The sequence below is a fragment of the Cucurbita maxima genome, unplaced genomic scaffold (assembly GCF_002738345.1).
Source record: "Cucurbita maxima cultivar Rimu unplaced genomic scaffold, Cmax_1.0 Cma_Scf00008, whole genome shotgun sequence".
NCBI lineage: Eukaryota > Viridiplantae > Streptophyta > Magnoliopsida > Cucurbitales > Cucurbitaceae > Cucurbita > Cucurbita maxima.
In genome coordinates this window covers 6,316,849-6,341,946 of record NW_019272024.1, presented here as the reverse complement: position 1 = coordinate 6,341,946, position 25,098 = coordinate 6,316,849, and the positions used below count along the sequence as shown (strand labels likewise).

The window sequence follows — 25,098 nt, the reverse complement described above, 5'->3', positions numbered from 1 at the left end:
AGCTGAAAAGCTTTTAGTGGAGGAGAAGCACTCGTAGTCCTCTTGATATATACGCATCGCATGGGGCTCCCTCAGAACTACCTACCTCCGAAAGAATACATGACGAAGTCAACTACCCCTCACTACAACATAGTTGCTACAACATTACATGGTAGTTGGTACTCCCGGAACGGTCCGGGCCTTCCTCTATTCGCTTTGCTCATAGCGGACCGGTATTGAACAAGTGAAAAACAAGGAAAGCCTCTTAGCAATACAGTGCAGCGCCTACTTACTAACAGCTTTCGAGCCTACTGTCCTACATATGCTTCTCTCTCCTTTACAGTCGAGCATATTCAATCCTCTCTCGCTCTTCAAGCCTAAAAGCGCTCTCGAAATTAAGCACCTTTCCAATGCCTAATGCAGCTCTAGTTGATGCGATAGTTGCAGCTCCTTAATGCACTACCCTGACTTGGCACTTGACTTAACTAACCTGCCTTCGAGACAGAGTGATGGTGCCCCCCCTCATGAGCAGCCCTTACCTGCCTTGAACTACAGGAGCGGCATACACACATATGTAAATCAGGCCTTTTCTCGAGAGTGATTCTAGGCCTTAGTCAAAGAATTTACTAAATACTAGAGTGCTGCTACAGGGAATGCTACCTTGACCNCTTTACCTATTTACCGAGTGAAAGAAGGGACAAGACAAGTTCAGAAGTTTCTTTCATTTTCTCTCCTGTCAAGGTTCTTCAAATAGCTTTACCTCCTCAGGGCAGGGAATATCGGAAAAGAGTGTTTGAATCATCCTACAGTTTACCGAGTGAAAGAATAGTTAAAGAATAAAGAGGAGCGAGCGCAGCAATGAGACCGTCAAATAGCTTTACCTATTTCCTTCCCTTGTGTTTGACTGAAATGACCCTAAAAATAGGGAGAGGACAATCAGTTTACAGTTAGGTTCCGGCTCAGGAGAAAGAATATGTATGCTTTCTTTACCCAGTTCCATCAGGGGAAGTAGTTCAGGGAATAGAGGTTCAGTCGCTTGCTGATCTTTCTTTCATTCTCTTTTCATTCATTTACTGTGAAAGAAGGGAAGGGAATAGAGTAGAGGTTCAGGATCAAGAACCAACCAAACACCACCCATTCTATTTACCGAGTTCAAGAATGAATAAAGAGGGGCGAAGCAACGAGACCGATAGGGAGAAGAGCCAAGCCGAGGTTCAGGTTTCTTCTTTTCTGACAGATCCGGTGAAGGAGTGAACTCGAATCAATCAAGAGTCTTTACAGGAGATTGATCTTTCATTTTCTTAGTTTACAGTTCAAGGAGAAGAGAAAGAAAGAAGAAAAACTCAATTCAGAGAATAAGGAGCACACAGAACAGACCGAGTGTAAAGAAAAGATCAGTGAAAGAATAAATCAAATAGGTGGAAAAGGAGAATGAGTGAAAGAAGGTGAAGGAGAACAGACCGAGTTGGATAGGACAGAAGTAAGTAACCTATTTACCTAGTTCAATCTGTCAAAGGTGAATGAGTAAGTTAAGTAGGCAGAGGAGAAAGATCCGTGAATAAATAGGTGAAGGAGAGAAGCCGAGTCTTTGAATAGTCTTTCCCTCGCTCAATCAGTAAAAGAGTTCCATCAGGGACAAGTTCAGGAGTGAAGGATAATTCTAGTTGAGTCTTGACTTTCAACACTTTCTTTTACCTTGTTCAATCAGGTTCGTTCATGAGGTTACAGTAAAAGAAGGGACAAGTGATTGAGTTCAATCAGGGAGAGGTGAACAATCGCTACAAAGAAAAAGGGAGAGGACAATGAGACCATACAGAATAGGAAAAGTAGCTCTTTGTCGGTTTCTTCTTCTTTTCCAGTTCAGCGAGAGTCAAAGAGTGAAATCAAGGCTAAGACAGAGAGGAGGTAGAGGTAACCAACCTTTGAAGGAGTGAAATCAGGGACGGACAGTAAATTCATTAGCGGCTTTCTTTCCCTTGGTTACTGTGTTTGACTTCTCCTTAATGCAATAACTGCACACTTTGACGTATAATTAGATTCTCAGATCAAATCTTGACTTCCTTAATGAAAGAAGAGATGAGAGACCGGCCAATAAATAGAATAGGTTCAGGAGAGAGAGGGGAAGGATCGATCATTAATCAGGGAATAAGGTAATCTCAGCCTATTTACCTTATGTTTGAAGGGACAAGTTCAGTAGCTCAGTTCGTAAACAAGAATGAATCGAGAGTCTTTCCTTCCGAATTACCGAGTCTTTGAATAAGAAGGAGCCGGAGTGAAGTTCGTTCAGTTTCATTCATCTGGCTTGATTCTTTCACTGTAAAGGCTATTAGGATAGGGTCCGGAGTGATAATGAATGTTGAGGATTGACTGACGAATTACCTCGGTCAATAAAAGAGCTACTTCATGAACCGAGGTTACAGTCTTTGAATAAATAGGTAAAGGAGAATGCATCTTGAGTTGAGTCTTTGTTTACAGTTCCGGATTTCATACTCGAGAAGAGAACGAATGAATTTCATATGCTTTGTTTACTGTTCAAGAATAACTCACAAGATAAGGATCCAGAGAAGAGCCAGAAGGGGAAGGAGTTCATTCATTTAGCTTTACCCCGAGTGAGTGAAAGAATAGTTCAATCAAGGATCAGAGAAAGAATGAATCTTGAGTCTTGCTTTCGTTGAGTCGTAGTTTACCGTTCAAGCAATCAGGTTCAGGAGAATGAATATCTTGTTGAGTTTCGTCTTGAGTTTACTGTCTTTGAAGGAATAAATAGGGAGAGGACAGAAGGATCATTCTTGTTGAGTCTTGACTTCCAGGTTCAAGAGTGAAATGACAGAATAAATAGGGAGAGGAGAAAGAGCAGTGAAAGAATCCATAGGTTCAGGTTCAGTAGTGATTCAGTTTACCTCGTTCAATCAGTCAAAGGGAAAGGGTTGAGTCTTGCTTGACTTCCTGTTCCGGATCATTCATCCTTCTTACAGGCAGGAGAGTCAAAGAGTTTAGGTTCAGTAGTTCACTCTCATTCTTGGTGAGTCTTGACTTGTTTATTACGAGGTTCAGGATAAAAAACCAAAGAAAGCTAGCTAAGGAGCGGCGAAGCAGACTGATAGATAGTTTACGCGCGAGGTGAGGGATAATCTTGAGTATTGATCTTTTACAGTGTTCATTCATAAATAGGAAAAGGAGTGAAGTGAAAGAAGGGACAGGAGTTTACAGTGAATCAATCAATAGGTTCCGGAGTTAAGGATAATTCTGCTTGAGTTCAGTCTTAGTTTACATACAGTGAAAGAATCAATCAATAGGGAGAGGAGTGAAAGAAGGATTGAAGGAGAGAAGCTGATAGTTTACGAGGTTCAGGTTCAGTAGTTCAGTCTCATTCTTCTTTCGGTTTTGTTTACAGTTCAGGGAGGGAAAGTCAAACAAAGAGTTCCATCCGGAAAAGGAGTTAAGGAGAATTGAGTATTGATCTTTTACGGTACAGTGTGAATAAATAGGTTAAGGGGAAGGATCCGAGAAAGAATAGTCTTTCCCTTGTTCCATCTGTCAAAGGGTGTCGGGTGTCGGTTGAGGCTTCCTTTCTTACAGGGAAATCAGGGACAAGTGATTGAGTTTACCGTACTGTGAAAGAAGGAATCGGAGAATGCTTTCGGCTTTACAGGCAGGAGAGTAAGTTAAAGAAGGGAGAGGCGAAGGAGCAGAGCAATGAGACCGCTAGGCTCAGGAGCTTGACCTTCTTCTTTTCTTACAGGCAGGATAGTCAAAGAGTTCCAGAAGGGAGAGGAGTGAAAGAGTTTACCGAGTCCGAGTTTACTGTTCAATCTGGCAAGGCAATAGAGGAAAAGGAGTTCCATTAGTCTCATGAATAAGAAGAGTCTTTACAGTCGAGGAAATGAATTAGCTGCAGCGAGACGAGGAGTGAAAGAAGGAAAAGGGTTGAGGTTCAGAAGTAGCTCAGGCAGGGAATAGAGTATAAGGAGTTCTAAGGAGTTAAATCAGGTTAATCAGTAATAGTACTGTTCTCTCTAATAAGGAGTTTCGGCTTTACCTTGGTTCCAGTCGAGTAAATGAATTGAATATGTATGCTTTACCTTGTGTTTGAAGGAATAAATAGGAAGAGGGTATAGGGACAAGAAGTGATTAAGTTCCATTCGTCAACTCTCTTTCGGCCCTTGCTTACTGTGTTTGAATAACTCACCTTAACAATAACAGATTCTAATATATAGAAGAGGTTCATGAGTTCGGTTTCTTCTTCGTTTACTAGGAACAGAATAAATAGGTGAATCAGTCAGGAGTTTACCGAGTTGTATCGGTTCAGGAGAATGAATAAGGAGTCTCCCTGAAAGAAGAAAATCAATAGGAATCGGAAAGAAAAGAAAAGAGAACGAGTGAAAGAGGTCAATCAGGTTACGGAGAAAGAATATGCTTTACCTTACCTTGTGAAAGAATAACTCACAACACAATCACTTCCTTCTAAGTAACTAACAATAAGAAGAATTAAGGAGAAAGATCAGAGCTCAGATTCCCTACTACAGGTCAAGAAGGGAAAGAACAGAGAAGATACCGTAAATAAAGGATAGGTTGGTTCGTTCAGGGGCCAGGATCAAGAATCAATCAATAGGTTACGGCGGAGTGAAGGAGAATGAGTGTTGAGGCTTCCTTTCTTACAGTGAAATCCGGGACAAGTGATTGAGTTCCGTCTCTAGAATCTATCTTGAGTTGAGTGTTTACTGGTCAATCCGGGAATAGAGTAGAGTATAAGGTTCCGGATTGAATGAATTTCCTCCCCAGTAAAGGAATGAATATCTGATTCTTCTTCTTTCTTTCCTCTTCCGTCTCTAGAATCTTTCGTTGAGTCTTTCAAAGCTAAAGCTGCTAACTCCTTTATTTATTCAAAGACTGTAAACAACTATCATTCATCTTTAGTCTGTCCTCTCCCTTCTTTCAAACAAAGACTGTACGGATAGTCAGGTTGAGTCTTTCAAAGCTGCTACTGCTAATTCATTTATTTAATATCCCTTCTAGAACTGTATAGGTTCCGGTTCAGGTTCTTCTTCTAGCTTGACCTCCAGAAAGAAGGTGAGGGAATAATAGAGGGGCAGGTTCAGGGTTAGTTAAGGTTGAGTCTTAGTTTACAGACAGTGAAAGAAAGGAGAATCGTCCTGTTTACCGAGTTCAATCTGTCTGATTCATCTTTCTTCTGAAGGAAAAGGAGCCAAGCTGCTCGACCGTAAAGTAACAGAAGATGCTTTAACCTATTTATTACCGAGTGCAAAGAAGAAAGAGGAGAAGAGCACTCTCTTCCATCCTTTCATTTGTTTACAGTCGAGTAAAAGAGTGAATGAAAGAATCATCCTCCTCTCCTGTTTCCCGCCTTCAATCAGGTTCAGGAATCTTCAGTCTTTGTTTACAGTTAATAACGAACCATACAGGTAATGTAATATCGATCGGAAAAGCAGAATGAGTAAGTTAAGTAGTGAGAGGAGAAAGATCAGTTCACTCTAACGAATAAGGAGAGTTGAGTCTTGAAAGCAAGCGGAATATCAAACAAAGGAAAGAACAGAGAAAGAGAAAGAAGTAGTTCACCCCTTCAGTCAGCGAGTAAATTAATTAGCAGCTTGACCTCCGAGTCAAAGAGTGAAATCAGTCATAAGGGTGTCGGTTTCGTCTTGACTTCCTGGCGAAGTCTCATTAAATAAAGGGTCAGGAGAATACTGACTATCTATTTACCTTGTGGAAAGAAGGGACAAGTGATTGGGTTCAGGGGAAGAAGGGGGTTTGTTTCTCTTGAGTCTTTCCTTCTAAATTGAATTACCTCGTTACATCGGGTTCAGTAGTGAAGGAGCTGATCCTCCAGGTTTCCTTTAGTCTTTACAGTCGAATAAATTAACAAGAACTGACGGGAATAATAGAGTCAAGAAAAGGCGAAGGAGCCCTTAAGAAGGAATCGGAAAGAACCAAGCAAGCAGTTTATAGAGTTAGAGCCGAAGGGGAGCCAAGCTGAGGTTATTTAGTTATTGAGTTTACCGAGTGAAAGAAGAAATAGGTGCACCAGCAAAGCAACTCGACGAGAAGAGGAGTGAAGGATCAAGAATGTTGAGTCTTGACTTACAGTGAGAATGAATCTTGCTTGAGGCTTTCCCTTGGTTACTTTGAATAACGAACAGTAACGGAAGGGAAGGAATAGTCAAAGAAAGATAAGGAAGGGGAAGGAGCGAAGCAGCTGGCAGGTGAAGGAGCTAAGCCACTTTAAAGAATAGGAACAAAGAGGAGAAGGAATCGATAGTCTTTCCTCTCCCTTCAATCAAACAAAGACTGTATAGGGTCGGTTCAGGTTCCTTCATTCATTTACTTACTCTCCTTCCTGAAAAGCAGCTAATTCATCTTGAGTTCAGTCTTCACTTGATGAATAAGGATCAAGATCAGAGAAAGAAGGTGAAGGAAGTAGTTCAGGCAATGAATGGGTGAAACCGACAGAATAAATAGAGGGAGGAGTGAAGCAGTTTAAGAAGGTGTAGGGGCAGGTGTAGGTCAGGTCATATCGGTTCAGGTTCAGTCGCTTCTCTTTCTTGACTTTCTCTTTTACCCCGACTGTAAATGAACAAGAACTGAAGGTCATATCGGGGAAGTAGTTCAGGAGAATGCGCTTCTCTTTCTTGACTTGACTTTGTTGAGTCTTTCAAGCGAGTTAAAGAATCAATAGGAAAAGGGGCGAGGCCACGAGACCGAGTTCAATCAGCCGGAGGGTTACGATCATTTGTATAGGGAAGCAGCTTTACCCACTGGTTCAGGATCATTAATCTTTCGTCTTTCAAGCAGAAAAAGAAGAAGAAGAAGAACAAAGAACGGACTAAAGCCTCAAAAAGAAATGAGATAGTTCCACCCCAGTCTTTGAATAAATAGGTGAAGGAGGGAACGGGAACGATCATTAATCTTTCTCTTTCGTCTTGACTTCTGAATTACCGAGTGAAAGAGTGAAATATGTCTCATTCATCTTCTCTTGCTTTCTTTCGTCTTGACTTCCGAATTACCTTGTGAAATCAGGGAGAGTCAATTCAATCCTCAGCTGCTTTACCTCCGAGTAAGTGAAAGAATCATCCTCCCGTTTACCTCGTTCAATCAGAGTCCAATGCAGGGTTGGTTACTCTCAGAGCTTCTCTTTATCTCACTGTAAACTCTCTTTCTTTCATTCTCTGATTCATTCATTCACTCTCATTAATGTTGAGTCTTGCTTGAGTCTTTCCTCATTACCTCGGTCAATCAAAGAGCTATTCTATTCATTCTATTTACCTCCTCGTAAAAAAGAAGGTGAATGAGCGGAGCAACTCGACCATAAAGAATAGGTGAATGAGCTTGAGCTTCTCTTTCTTGACTTTTTCTTAGTGCTTGCTTTACCGAGTGAATAAATAGGTGGGTGGGAGTTCCGTCTCATTAATCTTCTTCTCGAACATCCTTGAATTTGTTTACAGTCGAGTAAAAGAGTGAAAGAAAGAATCATCCTCCATCCCTTCAGTCGAGTAAATGAATTAGTGGCTTTACCTCCTGACTGAAAGAAGCGAGAGGAAAGAAAAGGTGTAGGTCATGGAATAGAGTCAAAGGTGAATGAGTGAAATCAGGTTCCGGCAATGGAATGGAAGTTTACCTCGTGTAGGAATAGTGAAAGAGTGAAAGAGGGTGAAGGTTCAGGAGTTTACAAGAGAGAGAGTCAATTCAAAAAGATAAAGGAGTGAAGGAGCCGGAGTTCAGGAGCTTGCCCTTCTTCTTTTCTTACTTTACTTACTGTTCAATCTGTCTCATGAATCGAGAGTTGAGGATTGACTGACTGTTCACAATCACTGACGGGAATAGAGGTGAAGGAGAAGAGAAAGAATAGTTCCACCCTCGCTCGGGAAATGAAAGAAACAATAGGCAGAGGTGAATGAGTTTACAGTTCAATCCGTCTCATGAATAAGGAGTGGTTACAGGAGAGTCAAAGAGTGAAAGGTGAACAATCACTGACTGTTCAGTCTCATTCTTCTTGAGTCTTGACTGACTGTGAAGGATCATTTTGTCTTGCTTTCTTTTACTCTTGCTTGAAGGATTGAATGAATGGACTCTCCTGTCAGCTAATTCATCTTTCATTTGATTCCCCCTGAACTGTAAAGTCTCATTAATCTTTCATTCTCTGATTCTGAATGAATAATAGGGAGAGGGAATAGAGGTTCGTTCAGTAGTTCTGTCTCATTCTTCTTCTTCCGGTTCAGTAGCTGATCTTTCTTTCATTCTCTGATTCTTCTTCTGGTTCAGTAGTTCAGTCTCTTTCCTCTCCCTTCTACAGTTACAGTCGGTAAAAGAAAAAGATCAATACTCCTTATTTATTAATTAATTATCCTTCACCTATTTATTCTTTCACTGTAAACTCGGTTCATTCAGTAGCTCTTTGATTGAATTTGATTCTGCTTGAAAGACGAAACAAATGAAAGAAAGAGAAGCTCATTCACCTGAACCTGCCCCTGAACCAACAATTCTGTTTCGATCGAACCCCCTTTCTCTAATAAGTCGGAGGTCTTCGTAAACATGTTAAAGGGCTAATCTTATCCCCGCAAGTGAGATGAGGGTACTCTACTCGTTTGAACTCTACATGTGAGGCCTTCTCTCTCTTTCTTCTGACCGTCATCAGTCTTTTCTTCTTTATCAGGAAGAGATTGCAGCAAGAATTGAAGAAGAAGAAGAATGCAGCTAAACCTCCCAATCCAAGAGCCATCTCTACTGCCTTTTTTCTTCTTTCATGAGGATCAAAGGGAAAGGGGTAATCCTATCTGCTTTCATCCATCCTCAGAATAGCACAAAAAAGAGTCCCCTTCTTGGTATCCATAGGAATCACCGAGAGAAGAAACCCAAAGGTCTTGAATTGCCACCAATCAACAATGTTCACTGTTGAGCCCTGTCCGTTAGAGGCAGAGAAACCAACATGCATTCAATCTTGAAATTGCTTGGAGAGGTAAATTGGGGAAGAAGAGGACTTGTAGGCCTAATCGGCGAGTACCCGATTCACACCCGGATCATTTTCATTGCATCTCTGTACTCAATCCAAACCGTTATCTGTCTACCACTGGTCAAATCAATCCCCCTTTCAACAACATTAACGGAAGCCAAAGATACTCGCTTATATACCTAGATGATTCCCATTGATGTCAACAAGCGAAGGGTCAAACTGGTATCAAATTCCACAGCGATGAATGAATCTTCCCCATCCCATCTAAGGACAGTTCTGGGAGACCCATATACCCGGGAAAGAATCCGCATTAGAGGTGATCAGAAAGGCAATCCCATCTACAGAAGGACACAGTGGGGAAGATAGTTTTGAGAAGGAGAAACGGCATGAGAAAGATGCGGTGGAGTTCGTCTCGGAATCAAGAAACCGAATAGGGTAGACATAAAAAGCTCTGCCCACGCCTGAAGCAGAGGAAGAAGAAGAAGAGAGGGACTGATTGAGTGAGACTAATGGCTTTCTTTCTGAAGTAAGCATCACCAAAGAGGGTGACATTCTTTGCAGGCAAGAAAGGTGTACAAAGCGTGGGAATACTGAAGATGAAAAAGAAAAAGAAATGGCTCCGGAAGAGTCAAACAGCAGGAGAATGCATTATAGAGTCACAAATAGGAAAGATCACTGGGTAGAGACTACGAATTAGACAAAGAGAGCTCCTTCGGCTGAGAAATTTGTAGAAGATCAAGAGTCAAGAGATTTTATCGCCTCTTTGATTGGGTCAATCTTCTTTCTCTTGGAAGTTTAACAGCTTGTTTCCATATGGCCTCCTCGTTTTGAGACATTATCACTTTGGAGTGGTTTATCCGTGGACACCCCTAGGCTCTGCTCTCGCTTGCTTTCATGTACACGTCTTACCTCTTCCCTACAACCCATGACATACCCTGCTTTCTATGCCATGCTTCCTCCAATACTGGAACAGGGCCTTTCCTTTACTTTAAGCTTAGGCTGACCTGCTTCCGTAGCTGTCCTTCCTTTCCTCATTGCCACTGGACTCGGGCAAAAAACTAGATTTCCGAACCTTTCTTTCCCACCCCATTCAATGGAGGGCTGTAACTGAAGCAAGCACTTGGCTTTAGAGCCCTATCACGTAAGGGAGAAGAAAGACTGAATGTGTGAAGCGGGGGGTCAGAAGGGAACTTCTCCCCCTGTCTGTCATCTGCGATCAATGCACTCAATTTATCTTGATTTGGGCAGTCACGGGCGGGCTCTTTGAGGTCCTCCACAAATGAAACAACCGCAACCCTTCTTCTTTGTTAGGTTTACCAGGCTTGTTCCCAGCTCTTTGGTAGCATGTTCTTCCCCTTTCTTTTGCTCTCCACTCCCCCCGTCTTGTTGCCTCGAAGAGGTTTCCCCTTTGTTTGTGCGAATGAGTAGGTTTTTCCATGTCATCTACCATTCTTTCTGCAGCAATGATCGCTTCAGCCAAATCCGGTACATTTTGCCAACGAAGTTCTTGTCTAGCCCAAGGATGAAGACCGTTCGGGAAGAAAGCCTTCCTTCCCTGATTTAAGGCTTTAAGGCTGCAAACACTGAACTCTCTTTTCCCTCTTCAGGCACTAGTCTCCGCCTCAACGGATCTCCGACAACTCAACCTCGACTCCTGAATGGTGGCTTAAGGAAGCAAGGAGGCTCGCGGAACACAGTAAGATAATGCGACAGATAGCTAGACATACAACAGGAAAACTAAACTAAGAAGATGGATAGACGGTTGTGAGAAGAGATCACTACTCTACGCTGCTATACAGACCACAAGAACAACAGCTACTGCGCTACGCTCATTCCTAATCGATTTGTACCATACCAAAATGCAAGGAGGATGTATAGCTGATTGACTTAGAATACCAAAAGAAGAAGGAGCTGAAAAGCTTTTAGTGGAGGAGGAGGACCCGTAGTCCTCTTGATATATACGCATCGCATGGGGCTCCCTCAGAACTACCTACCTCCGAAAGAATACATGACGAAGTCAACTACCCCTCACTACAACATAGTTGCTACAACATTACATGGTAGTTGGTACTCCCGGAACGGTCCGGGCCTTCCTCTATTCGCTTTGCTCATAGCGGACCGGTATTGAACAAGTGAAAAACAAGGAAAGCCTCTTAGCAATACAGCGCAGCGCCTACTTGCTAACAGCTTTCGGGCCTACTGTCCTACGTATGCTTCCCTCTCCTTTACAGTCTCGCATATTCAATCCTCTCCCGCTCTTCAAGCCTAAAAGCGCTCTCGGAATTAAGCACCTTTCCAATGCCTAATGCAGCTCTAGCTGATGCGATAGTTGCAGCTCCTTAATGCACTACCCTGACTTGGCACTTGACTTAACTAACCTGCCTTCGAGACAGAGTGATGGTGCCCCCCCTCATGAGCAGCCCTTACCTGCCTTGAACTACAGGAGCGGCATACACACATATGTAAATCAGGCCTTTTCTCGAGAGTGATTCTAGGCCTTAGTCAAAGAATTTACTAAATACTAGAGTGCTGCTACAGGGAATGCTACCTTGACCGTGCTATGCTACTTCTAACGCTTAAACTGTCCTCGCTCCTCTCCTCTTGCCAATCCTTATCAATTCTGATTCTTTCTTTCTCCTTATCTGATTCTTTTTCTATTGATTCTCAATTCTTCTTCTTTCATTTTCGCCTTGACTTGAGATTTGGAAATGAAAATTTAGTAAATTCCTTGAGAGCTACTCCTGGACTAATTGAACTCGGTAAAGCAAGCACTAAGAAAAAGTCAGTTCTTGAACAAGGTAAAGTTGCTTCTCTCCTGAACCTCGGTAAAGCTGCTTCTTTCCTCTCCCAGGTCATCATAAGAAACCCCCATTTTTCCGAAGCACTATCTGTCCCTTTCTGCGTCTATAGTAGTGTAGGTCTAACGAGATCAACAAAATTCTTAACGAACTAGTTTCATCACATAATTGTTATCTAGTCCTATTTTATTTTTCAAATCCAACCTTATTCTACTGTATCTACCCCAGAAAACCCTCGATCTCCAAGCCCCTTGTATAGGTGGTTGGGCAAGTTTGGATGCCCCTACTCCCAACAAGTTTATGGTCGGGATCGTGGAACTATCGCTTGAGAAGTAAGTAAGTTGGTCCTTGTTTGGTCATAAGGATAATAGTTCTTATTAGGTCAGGGGCAGCCGGCCCGGGGGTTACCCGCGATTGGTAATGGCATAACCAGAAGAGGGGTAGGGGAAAGAAGGTTACGTGCTGGTTAGCGCAGCGCATCTGTTTCGGGTACAGAGGCGACGAGGGGTGCTAACCCGACCACCCAACCCAGCAGGTCAGGGGCGGGCCGGCCATAGGTTCGAATCCAGCCACCTTTCTTGTGGATCATCCTGTGGTTACCGGATGATGGGAATAAGAAAGCATACATTAGGAAATGAGCACGAAATGTCAATATATGAATTGTTTCATTATTCGTTATTTCCCGGTCTTTTCGTTGCATTTACTTACAACAAGAAAGAACCACCAGCGTTTGGTGCAGCACCTGCATTTTGGTGTATTCTTCTTTCTTTCTTTGGTCTTTCGTTCCGTCATATTCCTAATAACTTATCCAATTACAACGTATTAACCGCGAATGCACCTTTCTTTTATCAAATCTCAGGGACATGGTCTAATCATGAGGGTAGTATTTTATCATGGTGTCGGATCCCAAGTTTTTATGGATTCCTTCTTTGTTACCGGGGTCTACCCCGAAGCCATAATGTCTCAAAACGAGGAGGCCATAGAGAAACTCTTTTTTATTCCTTTCTTTCGAACTTCGTGAAGAACCCCATTCGAGATCTCCCTTGTTACGAACATCAAAGTGGGGTTGCGCCCCTGTTGTGCACTCCCTTCGTTCTACGAACCCTTGTTGATTCTGAACTTCGTTTGCGGAGGAACAGGACTTTTGACGGGCCAACCCTTTTTTATGCGCCGCTTTACCTTGAAAGGAAAATGAGCTTTTCTCCTCTGGGCTCCCGGCGCTCCCGTGGTTCGCGAGAAGGAAAAAGGACTCATCCTTTTTTGCATCTGGCACGAGATGATAAAGAGAGAGCTTCATCTATTGATGAACAGCGGATTGACGGAACTCTTGGTATTGCTTTGTTTTTCTCTCCTTTCCTATCAGCGAGTTCCGATCCTTTTGTTCGAAATTTCTTCGTTCGTACCGAACCGCTTGCAAAATCAAATCCTGTTCCACAAGATCCTATATCAGCTATACATCCTCCTTGCATTTATGCCGGAGACGTCGCCAGTGCTATGGGTTTTGGCTTATGTAGATCCAAAATGATGAATGGGATTGTGGCACTTNCTTATCATATATTTGCCATAGAGGTTCATTTTCCTCACTCAGTAAACGATAAAGGGAGGAGGGCCCAGAATTTGAGCCCGATTCCAAGCAAGCAAAATTGGAGAAAGAACATCGTCATCTAATCTAATTGCTCCTGAACTCGTCCCTGAGCCTGAGGCCCCCCTTGTGATAGATGGGAAAAAAGAAAGAAGGTTTCNACCGCCAATGCGGAAGGATGCCCCCGAAAAGAATGGAATGCTGCTTCACTCTACTGGACGGATCCCGTATAAGAAGCGAGCTTTTTACCCTCAAATTCAAAGATGTGGGCGTAAAATGCTATCCTGCTCTATTGTTGCGTAGCAATAGAAGCCTGCTCATGCTGCTTCGGAGGCGCTTTTTTGCCTTCTCTTCCCTCTAGGCGGGAGGGCTAGTGGACACGGGGAGGGAGATGGCGAAGCGTGTCGTTCGTAATGCAAAGAAAGAGACCACTACTTCACTTCTTTGTTGGACCGGCGGCGCGAACACAATGGTCTCTGACCAGGACCAGGAACCCATTCGAATTTGGATCTTGATATGTCTGTGCTTTTTAATCGNTTGCGCTTAATGGCTGATATCATTCTGGAGTCTTATTTGGATTCCCTTGCTCATGAGCGATACACCTAGTTAGACGTAACACAAAGTCTTGCTCGGTCAGCTCCAGGGATATAGTCACTCGAGATGAAAGAAGTATGCTACTCGACCAGTTGCATAATCCGGGCAGTGAAAACGGTATTCAAGCCTTGGAGCTCTTNGGGTGGCTGGTGGTTTTGGGATCCCGTTGAAAATGCTTCTTTTCTGCCTCGGGTATTAGCCACAGCTAGTATTCATTCAGTCATTTTACCCATTCTTTATTCTTGGACCCCGTTTCTTCATATTGTGACTTTTCCATGTTGTGTCTTAGGAACCTTTTCAATACGGTCCGGATTGTTAGCTCCCGTTCATAGTTTTGCTACAGATGATACACAAGGAAGATTTTTATGGTGGTTCTTCCTTCTAATGACCGGCATATCAATGATTCTTTTCTCCCAGATTCAGCATCAGGCATCAGTCCGTAGAACCTATAAAAAAGAGATGGTTGTGGCGCGAAGTACTCTTGTGCACCTACGGCACTCGGCTCGCGCGCAACCCCACCCCATTATGTTATGGAAGAATTGAACTGATTGCAGGGCTGGTTATTCAGAGCCAGCAATTGGCTGCCGCCATTATGTTATGGAAGAATTGAACTGATTGCAGGGCTGGTTATTCAGAGCCAGCAATTGGCTGCCGGATTTCATCCCGCAACTAGAGGAAGATCGCATCGGGGGTCACAGTGGCGTGGCTGAATGTAGAGCAATCCGTCCGCCCGCGTTTGATCAGTCGATTCTTTTTTTCTTCGGAAGATGGTCAAGGTAGCTTGCTTCCAAGCCACTGCACTAGATGCGCATGTAGTCGTAGTAGTCGGCTCAGAATGCCTCTGTTCTATACTAAAAGACTACTTCCTTCGGAGGGGTCTTTGCTCTGCAAAATCAGGCAGACGGTATACCATTGATTCTTTTGATGGTTTTCTCAGTTTCGAATAGTATATGAGCGGAGCGAGAGCGACTAGAGTTTACTTCAGGAATAGAGGTTTTTGACGTAGTTGCGCACGTTTTTGCTTTTTTCATCGAGATTGGGTTGGTATTAAGCGCTAGTACAAGATCGAAAAGAATTCATAGCATTTTAAGTGAGATGTCCAAGATAAAAGGAACGAAGGGAAGAGTCGACGAGCTTTTTAAGCCCCAAAACTCCGAATCTATGGAATGAATGTATCTAAATCCATGAAAAGTTCTATTCTATCTGTATAGATAGGGAGGGGAAACCCAGAGAGCTTGACTTTAAGATAGCTCGGGCAAGCAACTCCTCTGTCTTTATTAATGATCTTTTCGTACTTGACTTATTCACCTTTGACTGATGTAACTCGGTCTCGTGGCTTCACCCCTCGTAAACAAGGGAAAGCTATTTTACGGTCTCATTGCTTCGCCCCTTGACCTTACTTATTCAGGCCTTTAGGTGAGCTTGTGTAATCGTAATAAGTAAGCACAACTCAACTCTTCTACGGGTGACTGGATCGCCTCGGTGGGGTTGCTCTAACTCGGCCCTGAGAAGCGCAACACTCTAGTAACTGATCCTTTTGTAGGTTCAGGGGCAAAGAAAGCGTACCTTCTTTGATAAGCTCCCTTGGCGTTTCACTTCTGATGTTCTGCCTTGATGAGTGGGAGAGGTAGCCGAATTAGGATCTAACTATTGGCACGGACACAGCGCAGGAAATTTCGATCCTCAAAATGGGAAAGAAAGATGGAGGAAAACACAGCCCTTTCAGTTGCTCTCTACACGGTGACTGTCCTTTTGGGTGTTACCTACCTTATCATATATTTGCCATAGAGGTTCATTTTCCTCACTCAGTAAACGATAAAGGGAGGAGGGCCCAGAATTTGAGCCCGATTCCAAGCGAGCGAAATTGGAGAAAGAACATCGTCATCTAATCTAATTGCTCCTGAACTCGTCCCTGAGCCTGAGGCCCCCCTTGTGATAGATGGGAAAAAAGAAAGAAGGTTTCCGTTTCATTCAACCAACTATCTTTTTGAAATAGTGAACAGTGCTCATTCTATAGATACTGGAAAAACCAAAGAGAATGAAATTGAATCTTAGTCAATTGAAATTGAAGAACCACATCCCGACCCAGCCACAAATCCCGAACTTTTTGGCTTCGACCTGCCCGCATCGGATTCCGCGGATACTTTGCGCTTAAAGGCTGATATCATTCTGGAGTCGTATTTGGATTCCCTTACTCGTGAGCGATACACCTGGTTAGACGTAACACAAAGTCTTGCTCGGTCAGCTCCGGGGATATAGTCACTCGAGATGAAAGAAGTATGCTGCTCGACCAGTTGCATAATCCGGGCAGTGAAAACGGTATTCAAGCCTTGGAGCTCTTAATGTCATAAGTGGCAGGATAGGAGAGGGGTGGGTCAAATTGCTTCGAGAAAGAGAAAGATAGGAAAGATGCCAAGTCAAGCCATGTACTACTATCGGCCATACAATGATGGCATTGTGGATCTCATTCGTATTCCAGTTTTTTGGACTTAGATGTGGCCTTTCATTCCTTAGGGAGTGAGAGGGATAAGGGGAAAGAGTTGGTTGCCCCTTACGCGCTTTTTTAGGAGGAGTTCAGTGTAGTCGGATGGAAGGGAAGCGCATATCGGAAAGGAATCGGGCATCTATGGAAAGAATAAACCTTCTGCCTTGTCTAGTAAGCTGCCATTTTCATATATTGAATGAAGAAGAAAATCAAATCGACAAATTGATGAATAGGGAATCACTTGGGGTCTGAATAAGATCAGCAGGAAAGACAATGGATAGGGCTTCTCAAACAAAGGCAGTCTTGCAGAAAAAAGAGCTTTTGTCTTCTTCAGTTAGTACAAATTCGGTCGATATCGACAATCCAGTTCCGCAGGAAGGAGGCCTAGAAAAGGTCAGCGGAGCAATCAAAAAATACCTGCTTTTGACGCTACGCTGTGCCGACCCGGGATGCTACTCACGAGCTGGTCAGGGACAGGTTCCGGTCACTCTTTCGATGCCATGCCATTGTGGTGGCACGGGAACCACTGAATGGGGGCGGTTTGAATCTCATCGCTGGCGTGTGGAATACAAGTGCATCCAAGCACAGCGCAGCCAAGAGGGTCCAAGATTGCTTCGTCGAATGGGTTTTAGAGAGCAGTAGAATGTTGGGTTAGCTCTGCCTTGTTGTGATAGGGGGGTGAGAGGAATTGATGAAGAAATGTCTTAGTTGGTTGAGGGGTGACCGATCCGGTCAGTCAAAAAAGAGGATAACAAAAAAAGGTGTATCTGGTCTGGTGTAGCTAATGTGACTTTCTTGATCTATAGTTCCTCTTCTTTCTATCTCTTGACCAATGCTCCGGCTTCCCTCACTTAAAAGATCGGCCATTGTGGGTGTATCGAGGAGGTAGGTCGTAGATTGACTATAGAAGGAAGGGCTCGTATTTGACAGATTTCGAGCAACCCCCAACCTGTGAGAAGGCCACTCCTCTCTCTTCCGGCTTGTTGTGACCTGACCACTTTCATGCTTCGAATGAGAAGTTGCGCTTTCGATCTTGTTCTCAGCTCCGGGTCTGGTCCTTTAGGCGAGGCTCTTGACTTTACAGGGTGGTTCCCTGTTCAGGAATTCGTGGTTGGTTGACTTTTCTTTGTTTGGTTACAGTTCATGCCCACTCATAATGAACCCCCGCCCGCCCCGATGTGGAGTCGCAACTCTTCCTGTAGAAACCTCCTTCAACTGATTCAAGTGATTCAGTCAGTAGGAAAGTCAGATGCCTCTCCTGTAGGCCGAAACATTGATTGATTTTGTCTCGATGCGGTTCTCCCCAAAAGAGTGAGCGCTCACTCTTATTATGGTGCGCACCCCCTTTTTTCTTATTAGTAAGATAGGTTGCGAAATCTCACCTCTTGGAAATCTCTCATAAGGGGAAGTAGGAGTATAGGTTTTTTTGAAGATCTCTCCCTTCTCCATTATTCTAATCATTGAATTAGGTAGGACCGATGAATTTCCCCCCGGTTGTTGATGTAGTTGGATCTTCTATCTTTGCCGGAATTCGTTGATGAGTAGCGTTCTTTCTTACTTCCGTCTGTGATTTCGTGGAGAGAAGGAAAAAGAGCAATGGATGGGATTGGATTCAATCCACCTGGCCATTTATGCCCATTCAATTCTGGGCAAAGATGTCAAAAATTAAATAAATAGGGCAAAACCTGGCAGCCCGCTCAGAGTTTGCAGGCAGAACCGTTGTTGAGTCTTGAAAAGCAGCTCCTTGATTCTTTCACTGTAAAGGAGAATGAATCGAGAGTCTTGACTTCCTATTCCGGATTGAATGAATAAAGTATATAGGGTCAGGTCATAGAGGTTCAGGTTCAGGGTTTCGGTTCAGTCTTTGTTTACAGTTCCAGAAGGTGAAGGAGAGAAGCCGAGGTTAAGTCTCATTAATGTTGAATTAGATTCTTCAATCAATTAATTCTCTTTTCTTTTCTTTACTCTCCCTTCACAGTCAAGGATAGGTGTAGGAGTTCTGGATCATTAATAGTAGTAGCGAGACTGTAAAGAAAGGAGAGGGGCGGCGAAGCAGCTCGACGAGAAGAGGCGCGAAGCGGCTCGACTGTAAAGGAGAGGAATTCTCATCATTTCTTAGGTCTGAGAATAGGAATCTATTTGATGAAAGATTCTGGCTTTCATGCTTGACTCAAGTCTTGATTGAGCAGCCATTTTTCGTAGTTACCCAAAAAAAAGCATCGAGACTGAGAAGGAGCCGGCTTTCGTGGAAAATTCAGACTTTCTTAGCCTCTCTTTTTTGCATATTCTCTCTACCCATTCACTTGAATGAGACAGAGGAGAGTGGAATGTCGTGAAGCTTGCGGTAGACTTTTCACAAGCTCCGCGAAGTGGCCGCCTTTGCTCTGAAGACTGGGACCGAGAGGGAGCTGAAAAGCTTTTTGAACCCTCTTGAGTTTCGGCCAAGACTAAAGGAGGTTTCCTTTGTCCCAAAAAAATGAATAAAGGGGAAACTGATTCGAGCAACTCGGTCTCACTACTTCGCTCCTCTCCCGCTTGCCTTGACTCACGAAAAAAAGGGTGATAATTAATCAATCTGCAAGGAAAGGAATGACGTCGTAGCATAAGACATTTTGTTGAGCAAGAGGCTTTTTGACCAATTCAAATGAAGTGGGCTAGCTGATGTTGGTCAGAAAGAATCACGACAGATTGAAGAATTCCCCTTTGCCCAAAAAGATGGACGAGCTTTCTCACAATGGCTTTCTCTCCGTTGGACGCCGTAACTTGGCTGCAATCGTTGGAATTGGTTGGTCACTTGCTTTCATCTGATTTTTGCTCTCTTTGAAAAATTTCCTTTTTGCCAGAGATATTCTTTTTGAATGATTGAGACGGGAGAATCTTTCAAAAAGAGAAAGAAGATGAATCCAAAAATTACTTTTGTCGTCCGAAATTGGAAGTGAAATTTGTTATTTGTCTGTTCCTAGTCGTCATGGGAAAGAAAGGAAGAAAGAAGAACATCCACCAGCGATACGGACTCGCACACCAGAATCAATGAGGTTTTACGAAAAAACGCTAATTGTGTTGGGAAGAGACTGAAACAGAAATCCCCGAAGACTCGGAAGTGGGCCCCGGACCCAGACTTTCTAGCAATCAAACAAAAAATCTCTCATTTCAAATGAGAATCGTAGAAGGTCTGCCCGAAAGAAGCTCAATTTGGAGATAGGGGGACCCGAAGATGGCAGCGAGAGCACGAACGAGGTAACTGATGCTTTCCGGTCCAATATTTGTTCATCAATCCTATGGCCAGATTTCATCCTCGAAACGTCACTAAGTTCTTAGATAATCGGCATTATTTCAATTCAAAATAATTTATTGGCCTTCTGTGAAGACCCGTCAAGAAAGCGGCAGGCTTAGTGTGGAATGAGTCCAGAATCCTGCTGGAATTTCTGAAGAATGCTCATTTGGGTCTTGATCACGTGGTTGGGGTATCGATCAAGCAAGCTGTCAAGAAGGGAAAAAAACTCATATGGGTCCGCTATCCTACAGTTTTCAAATAGGGTACAAGAACTTCAGCTTCAAGAACTTTTCGGCCAAATTTCTCACTGAAGCAAATCGGTATATCTGATAGCCTGAGATACATTTGTTAAGCAATTGTTTGGCTTTATGCCAAAAATGAGAAAGTACCTCGATTCAGTGGAGTAGGTTCCGTTGGGCATTCATTCTGGGCAGAAAGATAGACTAAGCTACAACATCCTATGCTATGAGCTTGCTGCTTGGGCAGAAAGATAGACTGAGCTACAACTTCCTATGCTATGGGCTTGCTGCTTTTCATCTTACCTAAAAGTCCCGGGAAATAGTTGAACGAAGACCCGCATTATTCATTGGGTTCTGGTTGATTCACCAAGACAAGTCAAGACAAAGTAATAAGAAAGAAAAGCGTAATGTTTGATTACTCAAAATGAAGGACAACAAAAAGGTACCACAAAGAAAGTGAAAAAAAGATGATGAAGAAGAATCGGAGAGTACATATAGGAAAGAATCTCCAGACCTTTATTCCCTCTTTTGGACGGCCACTATCTTAGACAGTTAGTTTACCCTAGCTAAATAGTAGTCATGTCCACAACTGACAGCTTTCGTTGGCCTGCAGGGAGTCGTTTCTGAACTTCAATACGCTTAGATCCCGGGCGAGCCATAAGAGAGAGGCTTTCTCATTTAGCTACATTAGTGTTATTAAGTATATATAGTTGGCATTAGCATTTTCTTTTGGAGGGAATAAGGTATTGGGACAGAGAAGGAATAGTTTCTTCTCGTCGACTCAGAGTTCCAAGACCCCCTCCCCCTTAAATGGCAAACGGTAAAGAAAGGTAACGTGCAGACTTGATAATATATACGAATAGAATCAAGGCGGGCTTAGATGTTCTAACCGGGCATTGAAATAATGGTTGAAAGAAACGAACGGAATGACTTCCATCGTCTTTCTATGTACTGGAATGACAACCATTTTCATGGTCACACAGGATCCCCCACCCTTCCATCCTTTTTAAGACGTAGTCTGTTTATTGAGACTCTGGCTTGGCTCTCCCTCATTCGACCGGCCTACCTTTCTGATCCTCCAGCTGCTGGCTCGCTTTCGCAGTAAAAGCTTGCGCTCATACTTCAATCTTATCCGGTCTTCTGTTATCGATCTTCCTGGAATGGCATTTCCTGCTTTCTCGAGTCTGGATACCCACATTCTCATTATGGGTTTCCTTCGCCACCCTTCCTTGCTCGAGCCTTCGACCCTCTTTATTTGGATCTTGGTGGTTGAATGTTATAGTTAGCGTGCTAGCCGGGTGTCAACCTCTACCCGAAGGCAACTATCCCTTTTCTTTGTATACTTAACTACGACCCTTTGTTCTACCCGGTGGGGTACATACACAACCCTCGGGCTCAACGGTTAAGTTCGACTCTGGTCTCATCGGACACCCAATGAAAGGTTCACATTCAATTACGAAGCAGGCATATATATGAGATGAAGCACACCCAATGAAAGGTCCTGGGGCTTGCGTTCCTTACTTCAGTCTGTCTTTCAGTATACTGGATATCTTCTTTTTAATGGCTGCCATCTTCCTTGTCGCCGTCCTTTGGCTTGGCTTATCAACTTTCAACGCCATCCTGTCTTTCTTTCTACCTTGTTCTTTGGATGCTTTCCCCGGGGTCTTAGCTACTCACTTTCGAAGGATCTTCCACCGCCTTCTGAGTTCTGGCCATAGACTTTGTCTTAAGGGCTGAGTTGTTGTTGCTGCCCTTATAGGTAGTCCTTGTTGGAGAGTCATAGCTTATCTCAATTGAGAGTCCTGCGTTGCGTCTTATCTAGACCGCTGGTAGCCTTAGATAGAGCCACTGTATGTAAGATTGGGGTCAAATGTGTCCTGCCTTGAACGAAGATGAACAGAGACTCCTTGGGACGTCAAGTTCGGATCTTGGCCTTTCCTATCCGCCAACAACCTGCGCGGTTGGAACCCAACGTTGTGCGGCTCTAGGCATCCTGGGCTGACAGCACTTCGAATGGTCTCGAAATTGGCTGAAAGAAGAAGTGAAATTAGGTAGGCTCGACCTATTGGTAAGCCCTATCATTGGCTTTCACTGGTCCTTTGCTAGATGCCAATGTCGCATTGCCAACAACCCTTGCTTTGCCCCTTGTTCGTAAGGCTTATTACCTTTCTCATTTTCATCGGTACATATAGTAAATGGATGGGGTTATTCATTCTGTACAGTATTGGCGTTGTGCGACACTAGACCTGTCGTCCGCCTTATTAGTTGGGAGACATTGATGTACGCAGTCAGCCATGAATAGGGTAAAGGATCACCAAAGATACCTTCAAAAGTGACCAACCGGTAAGTTGCTGTCGTTTCCAGCTCTGCGGCTAACGAATGTGGGAATGAGTTTGCTCCTATGGGGGAGATTTGTCTTTCCCACCCTATCTCTAAAAGGCAGATCCATTTCAATCCCCTTTATTTCCTCCTACTCATCAGAAATCACTGTTATTGGTGTCGTAAGGCGACGCCCGGTGTCTCGTCACTTTGACCCCCTGTTACCCCCTCTCGTTCTTCATGGCCTAAAAAGAAAGAAAAATAGAAAGAAAGAGAATAGAATATCTATATCAAGAAATGGAAGAGAAAGCATATCAAGCCCAATGTTGGGATTTCAGGCTTATATGTAGGACCTTGACAACTACGATCGGGATCTTGAGTCCTTTCCTCTCCTTGACTTGTATTACTAGAGCGTTCTTCATCTAAAGGCTCTGAATATCATGAACTTGTCTAAGTCAAACTCTGATTGTTGCGGGAGAAAGTTCTGGTAAGCTCGTCTCAGGTGCTGGCGTAAGTCATAAAATAACTCCTACCCTTGCTAAAGCTTGATATTTAAGGCTTTTCACTCCGATTATCCTTATTTAAGCGATATCACAGAGAATCTTTCCTTTCGTCATTCTGGCAAGGGTTTGAAGTGAAGAGGGAGGGGCTTGGTAGCTAGGAAAGTCAAGTCAGGGAGGAAGGCACTGTACTATTGGGCAAGTAGCGGTTGTAGTCTCTTCTTTCTTGTAGCTTTGGGATTTTGCTACTGACAGATTCAAAAGAAGGCTGAAAGCTCAAGTGCAAGCTGAGTAAACTTCTTCCGTTTTACTGCAAGTCTAAAGATAAAGAAAGGGAGGGGAAAAGTCCACTCGCTATTAGCTCGCAACAATCTCTCCACTCGCATAGTAAACAGCGCTCGCCCTAGCCAAATCTGGATCTCGTTACCAGAAGAATGAATACCGAGACTCCTTTCTTTTACGCCTTATTAGTTATTCAAGTGGATCACTTTGTTTGTAATTCAAAGGAAAGAGAAGAAGGCTGTAGATCGAGAGTCTTTCAGGGCAATGAAAGCGGTAGGTCAAGTGAAACGAGATTTGTCAGGCTTAAGGTAAAGGGCATGAGAGAAAGAAAGTTCTTGTTTCCACGCTCAACTATGGGAATAGGGGAATAATAGTTGGCGGTAAGTGAAGAAATTCCTTCTGGTAGTGGATGCTAGTGAATCAGAGTCAAATCTCTCTTTTCTTTCGGAAGCGAAGTCGTAACTTATACCGTTCGAAAGGTGCTACTGCCCTTATGGTTATGGATAAGGAGAAATAAATAGAACCGTTCGTTCTTTGCGGTTATGGTAAGCAAGTCGATTAGTACACAACACTCCCTCCTTTATAAAAGGCGAATAATTCACTTTACTGACGAGCGTGAGAGCGATGCACTTTGTCTTTTGGTTTTGAACTTCTAAGAGCTTTTCAGTCGAAACTCAAAGCTAGTGCGTTAAGCAAGTTTCTTTGTTGTAAGGCTATCAGATTAGAGAATTCCCTCTTGCTCGCCCTACTTCTCAATAGAGATACTAAAGGGAAAGCAAGTGCTGTGATGAGATCTGTCCTTCGGCTTGGGAGGCAATGGAATTGTGAGACACAATAACCTTTTGTTTACACACAGTTCAATCTGGTGAAGGAAAGAAAAGAAAAGAGACCCTAAAGGATAGGAAAAGGTGAAGGGAGAGGAAAAGAAAGAAGAAAGAAAAACGAACAATCAAAGATTCGAAACCGAGTCTTTACAGTCTTTGAATAAATAGGAAAAGGAGTGAAAGAAATATTGAATATGCGAGTGAAGGAGAATGAATCGGAAAGTGGCGAAGCAGCTCTCCCGAGTTTCCCTCCTAAAATAAGGCAAGGGAATAGAGGTGAAGGGGAAGGAGTTTACAGTGAAAGAATAAATAGAGAAGTGATTGGATTGAGTTTCGGAGTTCAGTCTCTTTCCTTATTAATTACCTCGGGAAAGAAGGATTGAAGCAGAGAAGCCAGCCTATTTACCGAGTTCGTTCAGTAGCGGAGGGAATAGAGGTGAACAATCACTTCCTGAGAATAACTCACAAGAACTGCACACTGTTACGTATAGTAATCTGACCATCAAAAATCTTTCCTTCCTTAATGAAAGAGCTACTGAATCTATTTACCTCGTGAAAGAATAAATAGGAAAAGGAGTGAAGGAGAATTCATCTTTCTTTCTTACAGGAGAGAAAGTAAAAGAGTGAAATCAGTCGAATGAATAAGGAGTATTGATCTTTGACAGTGAAGGGAGAGTATTAGAGTGAAATCAAGGATCAGATCAAGAATGAATCTTGAGTCTTGACTTCGTTAAGTCTTAGTTTACAGTTCAAGAAAGGGAGAGGTTCAGGGGAAGGAGAAAAGAAAGAATGAATCTTGAGTCTTTCCTTCTTTAATGAAAGAACTGCACACTGTGACGTATATCTATATTCCCATCAAAAAGCTTTCCTTTCTTAATTCAATGAGCAGAACACTTGATATCTGCTGTCTCAATCAAAGACAGTTCCATTCTTCTATCTTAGACGATCTGAGGTTACTCGACTGTTCAGCCCCGCAGGGCACTATTGGAGTGTTCATTGAGGCCCGCCGCTTTCTCAATAAAAAATGAAAGCTGTAAAGATGAGCTGCTCTTATTATCTATGTCACTTTGCCCGAAGAGAAGAGAAAGAGAAGTAGCGAAGCCACTTTACCGTTCAAGAAGGAAAAGGTTTGAGGTTCAGTCTTTCCTTCCTTAATGAGCGGAAGACTTTCTATCTGCAGTCTCAATCAAAGACAGTTCCATTCTATCTTAGACGATCTAAGGTTACTCGATTGTCCGGCCCCGCAGGGCACTATTG

General features: G+C 43.3%; 1 protein-coding gene and 1 long non-coding RNA gene across 2 annotated transcripts; one reads left to right on the top strand and one right to left on the bottom strand.

Moving 5' to 3' along the window:
- Window positions 1-1,786: 1,786 nt before the first annotated feature.
- On the top strand, window positions 1,787-24,153 carry LOC111483338. Its single transcript, XR_002718348.1, has 3 exons — window positions 1,787-2,322; window positions 22,555-22,560; window positions 24,140-24,153. It is a non-coding gene; the product is annotated as an uncharacterized LOC111483338 (long non-coding RNA).
- LOC111483318 lies at window positions 12,993-13,277 on the bottom strand. Its single transcript, XM_023129512.1, has one exon. The coding sequence runs from the start codon at window positions 13,209-13,211 to the stop codon at window positions 12,993-12,995; it is 219 nt and encodes a 72-aa protein (XP_022985280.1). The 5' UTR covers window positions 13,212-13,277.
- Window positions 24,154-25,098: the final 945 nt, after the last annotated feature.

Excerpts from the sequence above, each read along its gene's own strand:
- LOC111483318 (XM_023129512.1), bottom strand. The coding sequence starts at position 13,211 with ATGCAAGGAGGATGTATAGCTGATATAGGATCTTGTGGAACAGGATTT.